Genomic DNA, 19,234 nt, shown 5'->3' on the forward strand with positions numbered 1-19,234 from the left:
TTACCTTTAAATTTAGTCTTCAAACTCTGTTGATGATGCCAGAGCAGAGAGTGACCCTATATGATTCAGTTTACAGTAGCTACACCCAACACTTTTATGATATTTACTTTTTTTTGTTTGATGAATAATCTACACTGGACACTGATAATGGAGAGAATGTCCTGGTTTTAAATTATGACCTGCACTAACTTTACATTGTTTCTTTTGGATGAGCTTCCTCGAAGATGTAAGCCAACTGCATTTACGATTATCCTAGTGGTTTTCCCATAACTCCAGCGAAAACAAACCTGTGGTGATGGCAGCGAGTAACACATAGTTCTTTTCAGGACAATCTGGATGCTTTTGTCGACAGGAGTCACATGTATTTCATGTCATCATGTGGGAGGAGATCATGTGCAAACAGATCCTGTTTGATAGAGCTCAGCATGAGAAGACTCTAATTACAAGAGAAGGGACACATAGTGTGTCAGTCCACAGGCTGTTGAGCAGAACAGACATCTGTATCTTACAATCTCCTGATTGACAGTGATTGATTGATTTAAACTTTTGTCTATATCTAAAAAGTTTAGCGGAAGGTGAGATATAAACACAAAACTGCAACCAAAACAATGAGCTGCTGGTAATTTTTTGAATGACTGAAACAAACTTTAGAAACGTATAAGGGTGGCAAGTCCAACAATATAAAGGTTGTTTGTATTCTGAGGTCATTAATCAATTAGCCGACTTGTCAACGATCTTAATAATTGGTTAACTTTTAACAGATGACAAAATGTCAAACATTTGCTGGTTCCATTTCTCAAAACGTATCTGTAGTTCATTTCATTGCAATTGAGAATGAAATGTCATTTGGAATGACTTTGGACTTTGGAATGTTTCACCGTTTTCAGATATTTGACTGACTAAACCATTCATTCATCTTTACTAATTTATTAATATTGGCTTATTATTTGTGATAAACTCAGGTGTGCATTTGAACTATTTAATGATGTTACTGGTGGACCTCTTTTATTTTGAAGGCAGGAAAAGCACATGTGTAAATGATAACAACTTATTCCTTGTTGCATCACGGTCCTGTATAGTGCATGCTGCCACACTGTCATGTGTTATTATAACAGAGCCATAAATAATAACATTAGCAAAGCTGTACTTTTCCTATGACAAGTGACTGATGTTAAACTTTTTTTTTAAAGGAAATGCATAGCTAAATGGGTGAGTTGTATTTTTACAGACATACAATGTTTTATTTCAAACATAAAGATTATAAAATGCTAAACCAGAATGTACATAAAACACATAGCAGACAAACAAACAACTTTTCCTCGGTTGCAGCGTCTCCACGGCAACAAAACAAACGCGCTCCTATGACAACAACACGAGACAAACATTCAGGAGCTCGGTACCGGTACCGGAACCGTAAACTTAGCCCAACTGATCAAACGTCATCTCGTTATGGTAGCACGGGGTTGTTGTCTGTAGTATATTAACGGTAGCAGGGATGGAGAAGAAGAAAGTCTCCAAAGTAAAGAGAGCGAAAGCCGGGTGAGTGCCTAACGGTTTGCCACATTTGTACAGGTTTTACGTTAGCTTTGACGTTAAAACACTTTGTGTCTCGTTCAAGGAAAGGAAAGAAGGAAGGAAAACAGGAGACCAAAGCGGTCAAAGAGTCTGACATCGAGAGAGCCAAGGACAACGCTGCCCTCTGGGAGCTGAGGTTAAAGGTCACCGAACAGTCGCTCGCGGAGTACCGCGCGGATTGCCGCAAATTGGCACGCGCGAACGACGATCTCACGAGCCAGCTGTGCCGAGCGGAGAAGGACGCGATCGATATAGCTGGCTTCATGCAGCAACAAGACGCAGCTAAAGAGGAGAAGGTGAACACGTAGCGTGTGTGTGTGTGTGTGTGTGAATGATGAATTATTAATGAATGATTAACCACGTCCGGGTTTTAACAAACGTGTTTTAACAGATCAATACGTTGCAGAAAAGACTCAGAAGTCAAGAAAGAGTTGCACGTGAAGAACAAAAGAAACGGGTGAGTTCATTTTCAAACAAGCGACAAGAAAACAAATGCGACTTTTCATTTGGCCCAAAAAACATGCTGCAGCCAGTTCATTGTAAAACGCGCCATTGATGTGATTTACTGTGAGCAACTTAACAAAATGTGCTGAGCCTTGTCTTAACAGCTGTCCTGTGTGTAATTATGTTGACATTTATTATGTAAGAAGACAACAACCAGAGACCATAACACAACAACAACAAAACACCATCACATTCCGAGGTACATGGTCTTTTGCTATTTTAATCTCAGTGGTCACAGAATTACAAATTACAAATGCTTGCTTGGGAAAAGGCAGTCACACTGCTGATCTCTATGCGTTGACCTTATCTCACATGTCACACAGATCCTTACTCTAAAATAAAAGTTTAGTTAGCATAATAAACACCAAAGGAACTTATTTTGACCCCATTTATCCCCACTGACTTCTGCTGCAACGGACAAAATTCGAATCTACGTTTGCTTCTGTTGGTAGCAGCTGTTTTTCCATCTTCCAAAAAAGAGGCATGGTCTGGACTAACTTGAAACATCCCTATTTATGACATGTATGGAACTGTCCCATAGGTCCAGCGAGGGGAAAAGGAGTACTTGTCATGTGGTTTACTCTAAAGATGGGACATCAAGACACGCGGTTCAGCCCTTTTGTCGCTGTGAGGCGATAAAAGGGTTCATCTTGAAAATTGACTTAGCTAATGGAAGCTGCTCCACCGAAGGCACAAAAATAAACTTCACCGCGCAATCCCGTTTAACGTGAAACTGGTGGATATTTTTTGGAGATGTCGACCATTTGGTAGATCACACAGAGTGAAAATTGCATGTGACGCAAACCAACTTGCACAACGATTGGTTCGATTATGTTGATGAACATGTCCGGAGTTATGTTAAGAACAACGATTAGGCCTGAAGTGGTAGTCAGCTGGTTGATAGCCTCTCATTTAGTCGTCATGAACATGTTTGCGGGTGAGTGTTTTGCGAGTCTCTCATGACTTTGGTCATTTTGTTACATTTTTGACTGGCTTTCCCACAGTAGCATCTTGAGGTATTTAGCCTGTGTGATGGTATGAAACTCTTCTTCCCAAACTGTTCCAAGCTGCACTCATGGGAACTTTACATAATCTCTAGTCCTGTATATAGACAGTAAAGGCACGCATTTAATGTGTGGAATGTTTTTCATTTTGTGTTCCACAGGTTGATTATTACACAACTGAAATCAACGAGATGAAGGAAATGTTCAGAGAGAAGTCCAGTGACTTTAATATGATCCCATTTTGGATGAAGAAAATCGAGGAATTTGAGAAGAGGAAGTCCCAGGTGGAGCAGGAGCTCAGTGATGTGAGTAAAGCAAACGCAGTAATAACTTATGAGGGTTTCCTATTGGGAGCGGTTGTCAGGATGTTCATGCAACCAATAACCTTTAACCTTTTTATTTTGTAGATGAGAAAGAAATTGGATGCTGCCGATAAGGAGCACAGGGAGAACCTCAACGAAAGGGAGTGCAAATTCTTAAAAGAAGAGGTACGGTCAAGCCAAATGATCCGACTCTGATCACTTTGGAAGATGCTCACTAATAATGAGGTGAAATAGATGTGCAAATTCCCCTGCAGGATCGCCTGGAGAAGGAAGCTGAGCATATCATCGACCTGGGGGTAGAGAGGGCCCACAATGAAGCCATTGTGTGAGTGTGTTTCCGCTGTCCCTTTTTACAATCTAATTTTATTCTTTAAACTGCACTTGGATGTCCTCAGAACGCACAGAAATAATAATGAACTCACGCAAGTGTTTATGTATTTAAAATATATATAACTAATAGTTATTTTACTTGACCACACCGGCTGGTCATATTCAGATAATGTCCATCACCCAAGCCAATGATCACATCTTCAGCCGCCTCGGAACAAGGGAGCGTAATGTGTGTGGGGGAAGACCATAGTTTATTACTTTTGACTCGTTTATTTCGCCGCTGCTATGTTTAGTTATTTTTTGCAGCTCATAAAACATCAACATTGATACTGGTGTGGTCCTGCCGGTTTGGTCTTCGTTTCAGTAATTGATTTAATTTTGAACACACAGCGTGTCTTTAAAAGTCAAGGACACTGACCCAGTAAATTCTGTGCGCTGGAACCAAGAAACGGAGCGAAATATGTCATGAAATTAACATTCATAAGAATATTTTCATTATCAGAGACACTTTTGTCAGAGGCTTTTTTTTTTTTTTTTTTTGTCCTGCAAACTATTCAGGCAGTTGGACGATGCCTCGCGCTCTGTATTCAAGGAGAACGTCCGTCTCAATGAAGCACTGAAATATCACATAAAGGAGGCAGAGCAACTGCAGATATTGACAAATTCAATGGCGAAGGAAAATGCCTCGCTGGCTCTGGACAAGGTATGTTTGACCCGTAGAACAGCAAACAGCAGCGTTACTATTAGGCACCGGCAGTCCTGGGATAGAAACCATTCATCTCCATGAAGTCATTTTCAATCACTTCAGTTATGAAACACTTGTTAGACCTGTGCAGAATATATTTCAGGTGGTTTTTCCCTTGTGTTGTTTACTTGTGCTGACCCTGTGTATTTTGCTTGTGGTCCTACCCAGCCGCTCAGTGGGCAGTGGTTTTGGTGAGTTTCCACTGGTGTATGGGGTTCAAATTCAGTGGCTTCTCCTTTGCAGGTTTCTGGCACGGATTCCTTAAAACAAATAAATATTTGGCACATTAATCTTACCTCCGATGACAGTAAATAAGGGAAGTAAATCCACGGTGTTGAAGCCTTGGCCACTCGCTCAGCAGCACGGGCTAGCACACAAACCATTATCTGTTCCAGCTCTACACATTGGCATGCAAATGAAAGGATTTTCCATTTTACTACTTTGCTCTTCTGTCTACTCACCCAGAAAACGTTTGAGTTGATGGTAAAGAAAAACACAGCTCAGATGGGGGCCCAAAAAAAGGAGCTATCAGAGCTGAGGGCCACGGTCGCTTCCCTGGAGCAGGCCCTCAAGCTAAAAGCTGGGGAAGCCGAGAGAGAGGAGGAGAAGGAGAAGACGACTCTGGTCAGCATCCAGGCCGGCCGGGTAGAGTTGAAGAAGCTCCAGAAGGTGCTTTCCGTGCGGGACAGGGAGTTGGAGAAGGTCAAGCGGCTAGCGAGCATCATTGTACAGCAGCGCAAAGAGCTGGAGCAGTTCTTCCATGAGGCCCTGGCTGAGGTGAACCAGGAGATTATGGCCAGCAGGTTGCAATACAAAAAGGAGGCGCTGCAGGCTTATCGCTGGGAGCTGAGAAAAGCCACAGCAGGAAAACTAAAGTTCCCACCTATCCGCACCTTTCAGAAAGGCCCCCACAGTACCAACTCTGTCTATTCAGACATGGAGGAGGCTGCAAAGTGGTAGGTCCGCTTCCCATCATTTCCATGACTTTTACAACAGTGTATGTCTTAAGACCTCGTGTTTATCAGCACCAAGTGACCTGCAGCACATTCAGTGGTCTGCACTCTTCATGGATCATCTTAATACAGGTGATGTATGAAAAATTATGTGTTGAATACCAGGGGTTAACATACATTTTTCCTGTTTTTAAAGGACTTATCAACCAGGCAGCAAAGTTGAAATCTCAGATCTAACTTGGGAGCAGAAGGAACAAGTGATCAGGCTGCTCTTTGCTAAAATGAATGGACAGAGTGAAAGGTAAACACCCCCCCCCCAATAATTGTATTGTGTTTGTCTGAGCAAAAGGCTCGTTTGTTGCTTGGTCACTCATTAACTTCATCCTAACAAAATACCTCTTGAAATCCCTGAAAATGGACTTTGTGGATCAATTGCCTCTGAAGAACAAAGTGCAGTGACACTAAGCACTAGTTCAGGCTGAACTTCTGGTGACTCCTCCCTCATTTTAATGTTATAAACAGCCATTTTCTCAGCAGAAGAGGATACCATAAAACATCAGTTAGGCTTCGACCAATTTTCTTTTCCATCCAGCTGCTTAAAAAGAATGAAGAAAGAAGTCTGGGCACAATAGTAAAAATAGGCCCAGCCACAGAGTCGTGTGCTTGGAAACAAACATCTGGTCACGTCGATTTGCTCTCAGGCCCATTGGCCCCTCTTCACGTGCACTTGCAGTTTATTTTGTTCTTTGAACACTTGTGGCCAGGGAGCAGCTGGTAACATGATTTTCAGAAAGGAGTGCACAGAGGTTATGAATGTATGGGGGTACGGCGGGCCAGAGGAGATGTGTATTCATGTTAACAGCGGTCTGGCACCTAGTCCAGCAGAATAACACGGAACATTTGGCAACCCAGTTAGCGGGATAAAAAGTACATGAGCATTGTGTTTACCCAGAGTAACCCCTTTCCAAGACAGTCTGCAGGCCGGAGTGAATAGACACCAGTGTGCTAAAACATGGCTTTTCACTAGTTCTGCATTTAACTGCAACTCTGCATTTTTCCTGATAGGAAAGCCAGCCAACCTCAGCCTCCTCTGAGAAGAAGCCTCATTGACAGCGATGCTGCTGGGTAAGAGACACCAAAGGAATGTACGAGGATAAGAGTCGTACCTCATCCTTGCAATTATGAAGCCTGTTACTGGTGCCACTTACCATGTTTAGAGGGAAAAGCGTCGGCTGTGAGAACGCGACTGCCTACGTTTGATTTATTGGACAGTTGCATTTTAGCGTTGCTTAATGATGACGACTGTCTTCCAGAATTAGCGAGGAGCTCTCCCCGGCGACCTTCGTCACCCAGGCGCCCGAGCCCGTTCTGCCCTCGAACCCAAACAGCGTGCCGGATATGCCCACCTCTCTGAGGCCTCCACATAGCACATCACACTCTGGATCGTTCGCCTCTGCTTTGTACGTGTCCCACTGAGTGTCAATCATGTGTGTAGTAGAACACAAGATGCTTTGTTGGTGCTCATAAATATCTTAAACATGCATGTATTCAAGGCTTGGTAATATAATAATAATATACAAGATGCAGTGTCTATGGAAACCTTCATTTATGGGGATGAAACTAAAGTGTAAGTAAAGACACAAGGAATTCAATACTGGTGTTGTATTTGAGGAAATGATACAGATCCAATAACATTGCCTCAGCTGTACAGATATTTTGCACTGTTAAAGTCCGATATAAAGTCTTTAAAAAGGCGGATAATTATTAAATATCTTGTATAAATGAACTACTCACATTTAACATAATTAGCAGGGGTGAAAGTAGGCCGGTACTCCATACCATTAAAACTGGGAAGAGGGGACAGCAGCGGAGAAATAAAGCGATGGTTGTGGTGGTGGTAGTACCGGTAAGAACTTCAACCCCTATACACAAGTGTCTTTTAAGTAGAAGAGGGGTGTAGATCTTCTGGTGTGTCAGACTTCATCAGCGCTTGGATGGAGTATCTAGCGTCCCATGGTGGGCATAGTGACTGCAGGACCTGTCAAGGTGGCATCTTCAGCTTTCCATTGTGAGATTACAGTTTTGATCTGCGTGTAGAACTGGACTCCCTGTAGAGAAAAATAAAAAAATAAATACATTTACATCTAAACTTTGATTGCTAGATCTGTGCGTTTCTTATACATGCACAACAATAGGATGCATCGTTTGTTTCATACTTGTTTTCCGTAGAAGTTCATGTCCCCTCTGAAGGAGCCTCTTGATCCAGTAAAGGAGAACATGGGCAGTGGAACAGGGATGGGAACATTGACTCCGACCTGCAGAAACCAAGGATTTTCCCTTTCATTTCCATAAGTGTAAGTTTTGCAAAACAATTCCTCAGGATCCTAAATTGCTAGGATGAGGTAGATGCGGCTGATGAGAGATGTGGTATATCCATGCTTTTTAAAAAACAAGCTAACATGATCTCACCAAACAAAGATAAACTTGCGGCTTATATTTGCCGGTTTTGAAAGCACAGCATGTTCTTATGAAAGGGAAGAGAAACTAAATAAAACATTTTGTTATGAAGGCAGTAGGGGCAAGGTTGGTCGGTTTACAATGTTTGAAACAGCGGGAATAGGTTTGGACACACTTAGGCCTTTTGGCGAAGGTGCGGGGAGAAAAAAAAAGGAAAAGTAGTTGTTTGTTGCATCGAGGTTTGGAGCGGCGAACAGCACATGGCCTGCACAGCATTCCCCGACATGTGAACAGCAAACACGGGACATAATAACTAAGGCTCCACAGTCAAACAAGCAGGGTAAAGGCTGGCCATATTTACACCTAATAGGACCTTAGGAATCCCTTTTGAGTTTAATTTAAGATTTCATCGAATACTACCAAGAAAAATGTTTCCATGTTCCTGTTTTCTGTAAACAGACACATATTTGCTGTAGCTATATGTAGTCTTGACTGGTGGTGAAGTGGGGGGAAAGAGGGTTAACGAATGTGTGTATATTAGGTTAAGGACAAACAAGGCTATACTTGACATGGAAAATAATAGTTTTTTTGTGTGTGTGAAGGTTTTCAAACAGAAATGCGATGTGCTCCCTACTTGAGATGCTGTTTAGACATGACAGAGGGATGTGAATGTCTCCTTTCTCTCAAAACAGAGGAACACATTTGGAGGCTGCAGCCACTCACCTGGCCCACGTCCACCTCGTGAGTGTATTTGCGTGCAGTGGCGCCATTTGTGGTGAAGATAGCTGTGCCGTTGCCATAGGGGTTCCTGTTGACCACATTGATGGCATCATCCAGAGTGTCTGCCTCGAGAACAACCAACACGGGCCCGAAGATCTCTTGAGTGTAGCACTTCATCTCAGGCTGGGGGAGCAAAAAACGTGAACATATTTACTGGCAGTTTAGTTTGAGAGTGGTTCTTAATAGTTCTCCCATGCAAATACATGAAGCAGTTAAACCCACGTACTCTGACGTTACCGATGATGGTGGGACCCACAAAGTTGCCGTTCTCGTAACCCTTGACCTTGACGTTTCGGCCATCCAGGAGCAGTTCGGCTCCCTCATCCACACCACTCTGGATCAGACTGCAGACTCTCTCCTTGGCCTGCGGACTGATCAGAGGCCCCACGTCTGCACCAGGCTGGTCTCCTAGCAGGGCCCCAAAAACAACCAGCTATACCATGGCATTCACGTGATGTGAGCTCATTAAATTGACACCGACATTCAAATATGTCTTTTGCTACAAACAAGCAAAACCAGGACGAGGGGCGCCCTGAGGCACTCCCTCAAAAATGGATACTTAAGGGTTTCCTGTGCACTACAAAAATAAGAATGCATATCATAGCAAAGAGGGATAATTGTTCTGTATTTTACTCCAAATCAACGTTCTTTCTCAGAGGATTTGATGCTTTAAACCGCCATTTAGTTCTGAGCCGCAGATCTGGCCACAAATTTGCAGCAGGGCTGACTCAACGAGCACTCGCTCCCAGCTGATTCCAATGTGAAGTTACAACATGCCAAAAGGCGAGAGGCTTGGTCAGGGCGGCGTGGGTGGCCACGAGATGACTAAACCAAAAGGCCCTCGGGGGGGGAAAGGGGGCTCAGAAGAGAGAGCGGTGAAGGGTGGGGTGACGGGGCGTGGTACCTGCGTTTACGCGCAGAGCCTTGGAGCGCTTGACCAGCTCCGGCAGCCAGCTCCGTGCCTCGCCCACCAGGATGGCTGCGGACAGAGCCATGCAGCGCTGTCCTGCTGCCCCGAACGCTGCACCCACCAGCTGGTTCAGTGTGTTCTCCTTGTTGGCATCAGGCATCACCACACCATGGTTCTTGGCTCCCTACAGTACATGAGAAGCGGTTAGCCTTCTGCTGTGTGATCTCCACATTACAGCAGCTGGCTTAGTCACAAGTGAGAACATCAGGGAATTATATACAAACGACCAAAACATTTTCATATCGTGAAATTTGTTCTACATTTGAGTCCTTATGACAGAGGACTGATGGACAATCAGTGATTCACAGCTGCAGTTTCTGTTTTGCAGCTGGCAGTGAGGAGGAGCAAAACCACAACAAGCATCCGTTGGCCAATGCTGCCACCTTCTGGACATTTACAGCAGGTGTCAGACATTTATACACCTGTGTTTGACTCTTATCTTAACTCACCATGTTTGACTCTTATCTTAACTCACCATGTTTGACTGGACCCTCTTGCCCTTTTTGGAGCCCCTCTCGTAAATGTACTCTCCAGCCTGATTGGAGCCAACAAAGCTGATTGCCTTGATGGCCGGATGGTCGCAGATGAAATTCACAGCTGTGGCACAAAGACCGTTATAGAAACTGTATTAACTCAGATATCCTTGATATTTCAAATAATGTGTCAAATTAACGATTACAGAGAAAATGACAAAAAAAAATATTGAATTTTACGTCCTGGCATGGATTTAGGGCCGCACGCACCTAATAAGTATTTGCATTATTGACTAATCTGCCAAAATATTTCCTAAATAATTAGTGAATCGTTTTGTCTTTACAATGTTCTTTTCTCAGAGCCGAAACCCAAACATATGATATGATATATTTTGTGTCGATCAGCAAATGAATGGTTTCAGCTCTACTTGAATGTTAGTTTAAAGGGGAATTAAGGGGCATAGATACAAACTGGTGTATTTTTGTCACAAAAAACAACAACTTTTTGCCACATAAAAGAACTAGTTAACAAGAATATGTTAAATAAAAAAAAAAAAAGAGGCTTTGTTGTTTAGTGGCCAGTGATTAGCCTTGTTTAATGAGAAACAACTGCTCTAAATAACAGTTTCATTACCTAAACTGCCTTGTATCTACACTAAAGATTCTGACAATGACCAGTTCAAGGTAAGAGACCAACTCTTACCAGCATGTTGGCCGTGGATGATGTTGAGCGACCCGTCTGGAGCACCGGCATCCTGCAGCATCTTTGCCAGCAGCATGGCGCAGGCTGGCACCCGCTCTGATGGCTTCAGCAGGTAGGTGTTGCCGCACACCATGGCCATGGGAAACATCCAGAGAGGGATCATGGCAGGGAAATTGAAGGGTGTGATGCCAGCACACACCCCAAGGGGCAGTCGGTATGTGTGGGTGTCCATGTCCTTGGTGATGGAGGGCAGGGTTTCACCGAGCATCAGAGAGGTGACGCTGCAGGCATGCTCCACAACCTCTGCAAAGAAAGGAGATGTTGCCCTCTGTAAAGGTGTGTGCACACATGTGTGTGAGGGAGATACACTTACGCAAGCCTCTGAACACATCCCCCTCTGCATCTGCAAGGGTTTTGCCTTGTTCCACTGTGATGGCCTTGGCAAGTTCTCTCTGGAACACAAGATGACCCTCATGTCAGTCCTTTGTTCTCAGCTTTAGATTTAATACCATCTAAACTACAGACGTAGTATTTTAAAATGTAAACAGCAGGCTCTGAACTAATGTGGAAAGGTTAAAAACGCTGATTTGCAAAAAGAAGTCAAATGTGACAGTTGTTCAACTAAATAGAATCAAACTGAACAGTGCTAAAAAGCACACTCTTGTTTTCAGTTGCAACTTTCTGACCCGTTTGACTTACAATGTGGTCCTTGATAAGCTGCTGATAGCGCAGAAAGACCTGCTGCCGATTTAAGATGGAGGTCTCAGACCAGGAGAGAAAGGCTCTGGAGCACGAGTCCACAGCAGCCGACATCTCTTCCTGGGTGGCTTTGGGTACACGGGCGATCACCACGTTGGTAGCCTGCATAGGAGAAAATAAGGATGAGTAACTTTACTTTAATACACCAGAGATGACTTAGCTTTAATCAGCAGGGGCCGTTTGAGTTCACCAAACCTTAGGTAACACGGGAATCCTCGCAGATGTTTAATCTGCCGGTCAAAGTTCATCAGAAATAAATCATTTTGGCTTTGAGCCATATCTGAGCTACTAAACCACAGCGAAGCCTTCCAGCTGAAGCCGGATACATCTAACCCAACTAGGTGGAGGTTACCACGATAAGTGCACCGTTTCTCGATCCAGTCCAGATGAAATACTTACAGGGTTGTGAATATCCAGCCATTCTGATGTTTTGGATTCAACAAACTTCCCATCGATGAACAGCTTGGTGGTTGGCTGTGAGGAGAGATGCAACGTGTTCATGTGTTTTACTTTACAGTTGCTGTTAAGTGTAATAGCAGTCTGACAATTAACTGTACACTGCGCTCAACTCACCACTGAGGAGGAGTAGCACATGCGGCCAAGTTTAAGTGGAACCTAAGAAAGAAACCAAGCAGGGAGTCTGAATGAAATCAGCAAATGCATTATTAATCTGTCCAGAAGCTATAATTGTAGTTTTGGTTTACATAATTTGTAACACATTAAAGATTAAAGAAGCAAAACCAGCAATTTTCCAATTGCAGCCTACAAGAATAATGAGCAACCACAAAGTGTGGAATAAAAAGGCTTCAGGTCGACTAATTAAGTCACTCTGACTGGAGTGGAAGAATAAATGCAGTCCAGCCAATAGAGTGAGAAGTCTTTAGTGGTTGAAATATACAGAATAGCTTAAGTCGGCCACTTGTTTCATACTATAAATCAGTTCATAAGCCTACAGTCACGCAGAATATCCTCTGAAGAGAAGAAACAAGTGAAGTTAATCCCATCTGTGAAAAATTAAATCTGTCTGTAAGACAGTTTAATTGTTTATATAGCGGTGTGTTATTGCTTATGTTGCTGTTTTTACCATGTGAAGTGCATTTGAGTACCTTTTATAGCGCTACATAAATAAAATGTATTATCATTAGAGCAACCCAGACGTAAATCCTGCAGCACATGACACCTTTCACTGATAAACAGCGTGAGCTGTCAAACCTGCCTGTGTCATTTCCACTTTTAAAACTGTAAAACTTTTGAACCTTACCTTAGCCTGTAGTACTGATCTTAACGCTGTTGTCGCCATGGTGGGAATTATTAATGTATTGAATGTATGTAGAACTACTTTATTTAACCAACTCCGCAGGTGGCCAGCCGAGCCGAGGACAACATTGACAGGGTACTTGTCCGTCACGGATATGTATTACCTGTAGGGCGGGCTCTGAACAAATCCGAGGCGTGCTATTCGCTACATGTTAGAACGCCCATAAAGAACGCGGCCTAATTGGTCAACTGTGGGCACGTTCCATCCAATCGCTAGTTGACGTTTTAGATAATCCCGCCTTATACGTAGAACTCGGCTAACCATTGGATGAAATACATTTCACTCTTCCACGTGCTGGCTGGAAGTTATTTTTTTCTTCGTGCAACCCAGAGCTGAACTGTGGCCAAGATCTTTGCTAAAACGGGCTTTAGTCAGGCTGAGAGCTATGTCCGTGTGACATTAGTGAACGTACAATGCTTTGCTGGGAAATGTGAAAGACATAATCGATGTCTCATTGAGCAACACAGCTCATCTTTAGCTTAACGATATCACAGCCACAACAATGCACTTGTCCTTAGTTTTCCTCGCCAAGGTACTGTAATGACATTGTTAGCCGTTTGCTAAGTGTGTGTGTGTGTGTGTGTGTGTGTGTGTGCGTGTGTGTGTGTGCACTTAATGTGAACCATATGACGGACAGATATTGCTTAGTCATGGACCAAAGAGTAGGTAGGAGGGATTTTAGGAGCACCTCCTATTGGCTGCTGGAGATGTGAAACTGTAGAAAAACGGTCTGCAATAGTTTATTCTGTCTAGTTAAGGACAAACTCGAGCAAAAACAGCTATGGCATCTCATACTAAGGTGAACCAGTTGACACAAGACATTTTAACTTAACGTTATGTCCAAGGAGACTGAAGTGTTTTCAAATGGACTGACCGTGGTCTGTTTTGTTCCGTTTCCATACAGCCTGTTCTTCATGGATACTTCAGAAGTTCCTGCTCCTGGAGGGTTCGCATTGGTAAGTCATGCCACATCATCCGACTACTTAGCTGTTACTTAAAGCATTTCAATGGCAACAATTTCATAATTTGCATTTTGTGCATCAGCTTTTGCTCTCAAAGGTATTGAATATGACCAGGTTCCAGTCAATCTCATCAAAGATGGAGGTCAGCAGGTACAGTATAGATTCCCAGGATCAATATCAGTGCAGAAATGTCATACTGTAGCCTGCATGAGGCACTGGGCAGTCAATGTCAATCCTGTATTTGTCTCACAATTGTTCTCCATGTGCTCAAGCTTACCGAGCAGTACAAGAAATTAAACCCTATGCTACAAGTGCCTGCAGTTGAAATTGATGGCATCACCCTTTGTCAGTCAGTAAGTCCCCAAACTCTTCACCCATGCAATCATATAAACCACGTTTTAGTTAACCAACTTAAATACTACCGACAGTGGTTTCTTACCCACACAGCTGGCTGTGATCCAATACGTCGATGAGACCAGGCCAGGGCCTCGGCTTCTGCCCGCAGACCCAAAGAAACGTGCCCAGGTCCGGATGATAAGTGATGTCATTGCCTCTGGGATACAGCCTCTGCAGGTGAGAACAGCACAGTCACAATGATTAAGAGTCAGACTGTAGCTGGCAGTTCCAACAGGCTGCAGGTGTGACATGATACAGAAATACAGTCTCAGTGCATATAACCTCACAATATTAATTCCTGGATGTTTCAGAATTTGCACGTGATTCAGAAAATCGGAGCAGAAAAGGTGCAGTGGGCTCAGCACTTCATTGATCGCGGCTTTCAAGGTAGGTGGAAGCCTGTACACCCTCAGCATTCATCACTCGACGTCCTTTGCAATATGATTATGTACCTTTTCCTTTCCAGCTCTTGAGCCCATTCTGAAGCAAACAGCGGGGAAATACTGTGTAGGTGATGAGGTAAGAGGCATGGCTATCATTAAAGCATGGCGACGGCGTGATATACAGCAGATACTTGTTTTTAGACTCATTGCTTTGTTTACCTTTTAGATATCCATGGCAGACATCTGTCTGGTCCCACAAGTCTACAATGCAGAGAGGTATGTAATCAGACAATTCATAAAAACTGCAACATAAACACCTCATTAACACTCAGGTCACCCTGAACAAGAAGAGAACATGAATTTAGATTTGTTTATTTACCTTTTGTTTAAATGAAACCACCTGCTTTGCTTAACCTGCTGAACTTAATTCACCCTCGCATGAACCCTCTTGTCTTTCATCTCCACAGGTTCAAAGTGGATGTCGGGCAGTACCCAACCATTGACAGGTTAAACCAAACCTTACTGGAGATTGAAGCTTTCAAAGTGACGAACCCATCATGTCAGCCAGACACACCTGCTGATCTGTGTGCATAGAATACCTCCGCAGCTTTATTGACAGCCATGCCACTTTGTAAATTGTTAAATAAAATGCTCTGAAAATGATCCAATTTTTGAGCGTTGTTACTTTCAATAACAAGAAAACTTCATTTAAAAATATTTATTGGCTTTTTGACGTACATTTTTACTTTACCCTCAAATACATACTGACATGTGGGGACAAAGGAAGGGGACATATAGTAATGCGTACAACATGCAGATCAGAGATTTGTTATGCAAAGTGCAAAACCTCTGAGCTCACCATTACCAGTGTGGCAGAAGTAAGTATGATTATTTAAAAGACTCATACGAGGAATAAAAAGGACAACCATAAATGTCTAAGATGCAGATTACATCATGCAACAATTATAAAACATTAAAAACAAACAATAAGACTTACAGTTATTTGTCTGTCAGGCAGATCACAGACTCCTCCACCATTTAAAAATAAATGGTAAAAACAATTGTCCTGAATGAATTCCCCCCCAATCCATCACTTGTCACCAGGAATCTCCACTGTGCACTTGACTGTGTCGTTGTAGAAGGTACCGGAGCAGTCTGATCCACCAAACACCAGCAACGTGCAGAGGACACCGACATTGTCACCCCGTTCATGCTTCTCTGCATCCGTCAGGATGGAGCAGCCCGAGTTTATCATGCTGTGTCCGGCACGAGGCTTTGAGCAAAGCACAGGAGACACCACTGGGCTCCACATGTTTGTGTCTAAAAAAGGAGAAATCAAAGCACGAGGAGTCACTGCACACAAGAGTGGATCACATGACTGACACTAACTGAACAATTATAGACTAAAGCGGATCACACCGATAGTCTTATTGTATTTACTATATAATCAGACTGAAGTGGCACAAGGGACGTACTCACCAGTGTTGAAAATATGTACATCCTGCAGGGCTCCAATTGCACTGCAACCTCCACTGACTAAAATCCGGTTGTTTGAAACTGGTAGAGCTGCATGAAACCTGTCCACGTACAGACAAGGACATATTTTCACATGTACCAATATCCTATTAAAGCCGGTCTACATAATATTTAAACCACTTACTGTTATTTCATATAGAGCTAAATAAAGATGGCATTTTGTCATGAGATGATCTGTTAAAACCGATTAGATTCAAATGCAGTTCTGTCTGTCAGAAGGCACCAAAAATATAAAAACCAGATGGCTACGCCGAGGACATTTCTCAAGGTTGATTAGTTCTGTACTCACCCTCGAGGCAGGGGTGGCATGTTCCCACACTTCACAGCTGTGTATTCCATGAATCCTTCACTCATAAAGAAATTTTAAAAAACGTAATATCAGTTTAAATCTGGACACAAAGTTGATGTCTAATGCAGCTACAGAATCTTCATCTTACCCAGATCCAGAACATGGAGGTCATTAAGGTAGGTAGCTGTCTTGCGTCCACCAAATATTATCAACTTCTGTGACATCAGTGTGGCCGAGTGTCTGTTTGACACAAACATGGCATCAATATTTTTAAAAAAAAGGGGGGGGAAACTGTATTTGGATGACAGTAAATCTATTGTAGTAGTTTGGAAAAGAAGACTGACCCAAACCGAGGCAGAGGTCTGTCCCCCTCCACAATGGGCTGGTACCAGAGCTCAAACTCTGGGTTAAAGATGTACAGAGCATTGCTGCAGGATTTATCCAACACGGAATGACTTGGCTGAACTCCACCGAAGACAAATAGCTCTTTCTTATAAAAAGCAGCAGAATGATATGCCAAATGTGGGACATTCCCTTTTGCCTAAAGGGAGGTTGATTCACAAAAACAGACCAAAAAGAAAACATTTTCAATACCTCCGCTTGAGAATTTTGATAGGAAATCGAAGACTGCAAACATGTTAGTAACAAACCCACAGTAACAAGCTTCCACTTCCAGGTCAGGGTATTTAGGATGTACAGCTCGCTGTAGCGCTGGCCCTCCCTCAGGCCGCCGTACACAAAGACCGACTTAGAGTCCGGGTCATAGGTCGCAGAGTGTCCTCGGGCACACGGTGGTACGGGTCCAGAGACAGAGGAGGTCATGGGGAACCAGAAGTCATTGTCTGGAAAGAGCACGTGTTCAGTGCAAATGCAATCAACGTGCAAATGTTTTAGGGCTTCCTATTTGGCCTACACAAGTAATTCAACAAACTCCACTGACCCAACTCGAGCTTCCACAGGGAGTCCTCGCAGTAGTTTTGATCCGCACTCTCCCCTCCAATGAGGATGGCGGTGTCAGGGTCACTCAGACACATCGTATGGCTCCAGCGCTTTGATGGAGACACTGAAACTAAATCCAGAGCTCTGTCAGAACCCCATTGTGTGCATTCAGACGGGACTGCAGTAGCTGTTGAGTTTTCTGACCTCTGTTCTCATTCTTTATCTGCACAGTCAGCTCCTCTTTGCTGTTCATTCTAGACAGCTTCATTTTCTTGGCGGTGGAAGCCTGGTCTGTGTTCTGTGTGAGACTGTCCATGTCCTCAGTGCTCCATGTCAGGCGGCCTCTCTTACTAATAACAGTCCGTCTGGGTGTCTTATCCTTTCAGTTGCAGAGTACATCACAGAATAAGTCACATACCCGTACACGCAGACAACAGTCTTAAGCAGGACTCTTACCGTCGGCCAAACTGGGGGTTTATTTCTCACAGTGGAATCGCTGGTGTCAATTGTATTCACTTGAACGTCAGCATAGCAAACACTGTCAGCCAAGTGTGAGGAGTTGAGGGTTATCTGCAAGGCAGGACACATAATTAAATGTTGCAACAAACGTAGATAACGGACAAACAATTTTAACCTCATTCATCTCACCGTTTCATTCCCAGCGCTTTGGAGTATCGTGCCGGAGAGATCAGTGGCATCCTGCTGCTCTTGGAACAGACATTTCCTTTGAACCAGAGGTGTGCTGCTAAAGACACTGGCTTCATCTAGCGGCTGGTCACAAGTCTTTGCATGAAACACAAACAGTGACAATATGATCCAGGAAGCCAATATTTATATTGTTAGGTATATGAGATGGAGTATGTTTTAAAATATCTGTCTTCCTTAAAAGCAGCAACATTAACTGGGGACAGTAAATACAAACCCTCCTACCTCTCCACACACGGTGAGAATAATCTTGCCATAAACTCCTCTCCTGCCTCTCTCTGCTGCCACCGTGACAATGTCAGCGCTCCAGTCACCCTCCCAGGTCAAGCACCTGAATTCAAAGTTTTTTTTAAACCAATTTAGACTATATGTTGTGCACCTAATGCAGTTCCTTCACATACCTTGCTTGAGCCGAGAGAGTCCCTATTTTCTGTGCCGGTACTTCTGCACTGACCAGGACATCTACTGAGATTGTAGTCTCGCTGCATTTCCATTCTCCGAGACCAAAGATGACCAGGTGTTTGGGAAGAGGCAGTGGGATGTGCACTTGAAAGCAACTTCGGTTGGATTTCCTGCAGAGGCCGAGACCGTGTGTTTGAATTGTTGCGTCAATGTGAAAACAGAATTATTATTATTATTATTATTATTTTAAAAGCCTACCTGATGAACTGGCGGGGGGCGTCACGCAGGGACCAAAGGACATAAAAATTCAACCTCCCCATGTCTTTCCAGGTCGCCTTCAAAACGTTCAATGCACGAGCAGCAGCTGGCATTACTTTGGTGCAACCTGGAGCTCCGGTAATCACTTCTGATTGGCTGATTCGAGCTCGAGGCCGTCGAGAAAACGCACAGCTGAGACCGCAGCACTGTTGATTTTCTAATTAACCAGCTTATCCATCGTTAAACACCTGCGTGGTTTGGCTAGGTGTTATTGAACAGATATTTTTGAAACAATGCACTATTCGTACACTCAAATACTTAAATAACAAAAAGGTATATCTTTTTATGTGTTTTGTCTGATTAATGTCTTGTCAGCTAACGTTAAGTGGAATTACAAAAAGCAGACAGTTTATTTTTTACCAGTATATCACCACATTCATGCCTTTCAATTTTTCTGGGGGAAAAACACA

The 19,234-nt window shown here is 43.4% G+C and overlaps 4 protein-coding genes across 5 annotated transcripts; 2 read left to right on the top strand and 2 right to left on the bottom strand.

The window, feature by feature from the left end:
* Positions 1-1,495: 1,495 nt before the first annotated feature.
* Positions 1,496-6,910, top strand: LOC142968283 (basal body-orientation factor 1-like). The gene is made up of 11 exons (XM_076108095.1): positions 1,496-1,539; positions 1,619-1,871; positions 1,967-2,032; positions 3,245-3,388; positions 3,491-3,571; positions 3,661-3,731; positions 4,295-4,439; positions 4,947-5,437; positions 5,631-5,735; positions 6,500-6,559; positions 6,748-6,910. Exons 1-11 carry the CDS (start codon positions 1,496-1,498, stop codon positions 6,908-6,910), a joined length of 1,623 nt encoding a protein of 540 aa, XP_075964210.1.
* A 171-nt stretch (positions 6,911-7,081) lies between these two features.
* Positions 7,082-12,974, bottom strand: aldh6a1 (aldehyde dehydrogenase 6 family, member A1). Its single transcript, XM_076108034.1, has 12 exons — positions 12,838-12,974; positions 12,150-12,191; positions 11,976-12,050; positions 11,517-11,678; positions 11,191-11,269; positions 10,818-11,120; positions 10,117-10,238; positions 9,576-9,765; positions 8,898-9,079; positions 8,615-8,794; positions 7,651-7,749; positions 7,082-7,542 (listed from the first exon to the last, which is right to left on the bottom strand). The coding sequence occupies exons 1-12, from the start codon at positions 12,874-12,876 to the stop codon at positions 7,438-7,440; spliced, it is 1,578 nt and encodes a 525-aa protein (XP_075964149.1). The 5' UTR covers positions 12,877-12,974; the 3' UTR covers positions 7,082-7,437.
* A 295-nt stretch (positions 12,975-13,269) lies between these two features.
* Positions 13,270-15,298, top strand: gstz1 (glutathione S-transferase zeta 1). 2 transcript variants are annotated; one of them, XM_076108036.1, is made up of 9 exons: positions 13,270-13,426; positions 13,799-13,850; positions 13,939-14,006; positions 14,129-14,209; positions 14,304-14,429; positions 14,564-14,639; positions 14,719-14,771; positions 14,862-14,911; positions 15,103-15,298. In XM_076108036.1, exons 1-9 carry the CDS (start codon positions 13,397-13,399, stop codon positions 15,227-15,229), a joined length of 663 nt encoding a protein of 220 aa, XP_075964151.1. In that variant the 5' UTR covers positions 13,270-13,396; the 3' UTR covers positions 15,230-15,298. The 2 variants fall into 2 exon arrangements, with proteins under 2 accessions (XP_075964151.1, XP_075964152.1); XM_076108037.1 differs by lacking the exon at positions 13,270-13,426 and adding an exon at positions 13,586-13,693.
* A 40-nt stretch (positions 15,299-15,338) lies between these two features.
* On the bottom strand, positions 15,339-18,826 carry LOC142968284 (uncharacterized). Its single transcript, XM_076108097.1, has 12 exons — positions 18,765-18,826; positions 18,506-18,676; positions 18,330-18,435; positions 17,886-17,969; positions 17,604-17,778; positions 17,401-17,529; positions 17,115-17,302; positions 16,805-17,001; positions 16,609-16,700; positions 16,461-16,515; positions 16,115-16,212; positions 15,339-15,955 (listed from the first exon to the last, which is right to left on the bottom strand). The coding sequence occupies exons 1-12, from the start codon at positions 18,824-18,826 to the stop codon at positions 15,726-15,728; spliced, it is 1,587 nt and encodes a 528-aa protein (XP_075964212.1). The 3' UTR covers positions 15,339-15,725.
* Positions 18,827-19,234: the final 408 nt, after the last annotated feature.

Source organism: Anarhichas minor, unplaced genomic scaffold, assembly GCF_050575085.1.
Source record: "Anarhichas minor isolate MPS153535 unplaced genomic scaffold, ASM5057508v1 ptg000040l, whole genome shotgun sequence".
In the NCBI taxonomy this organism is placed as follows: Eukaryota; Metazoa; Chordata; class Actinopteri; order Perciformes; family Anarhichadidae; genus Anarhichas; species Anarhichas minor.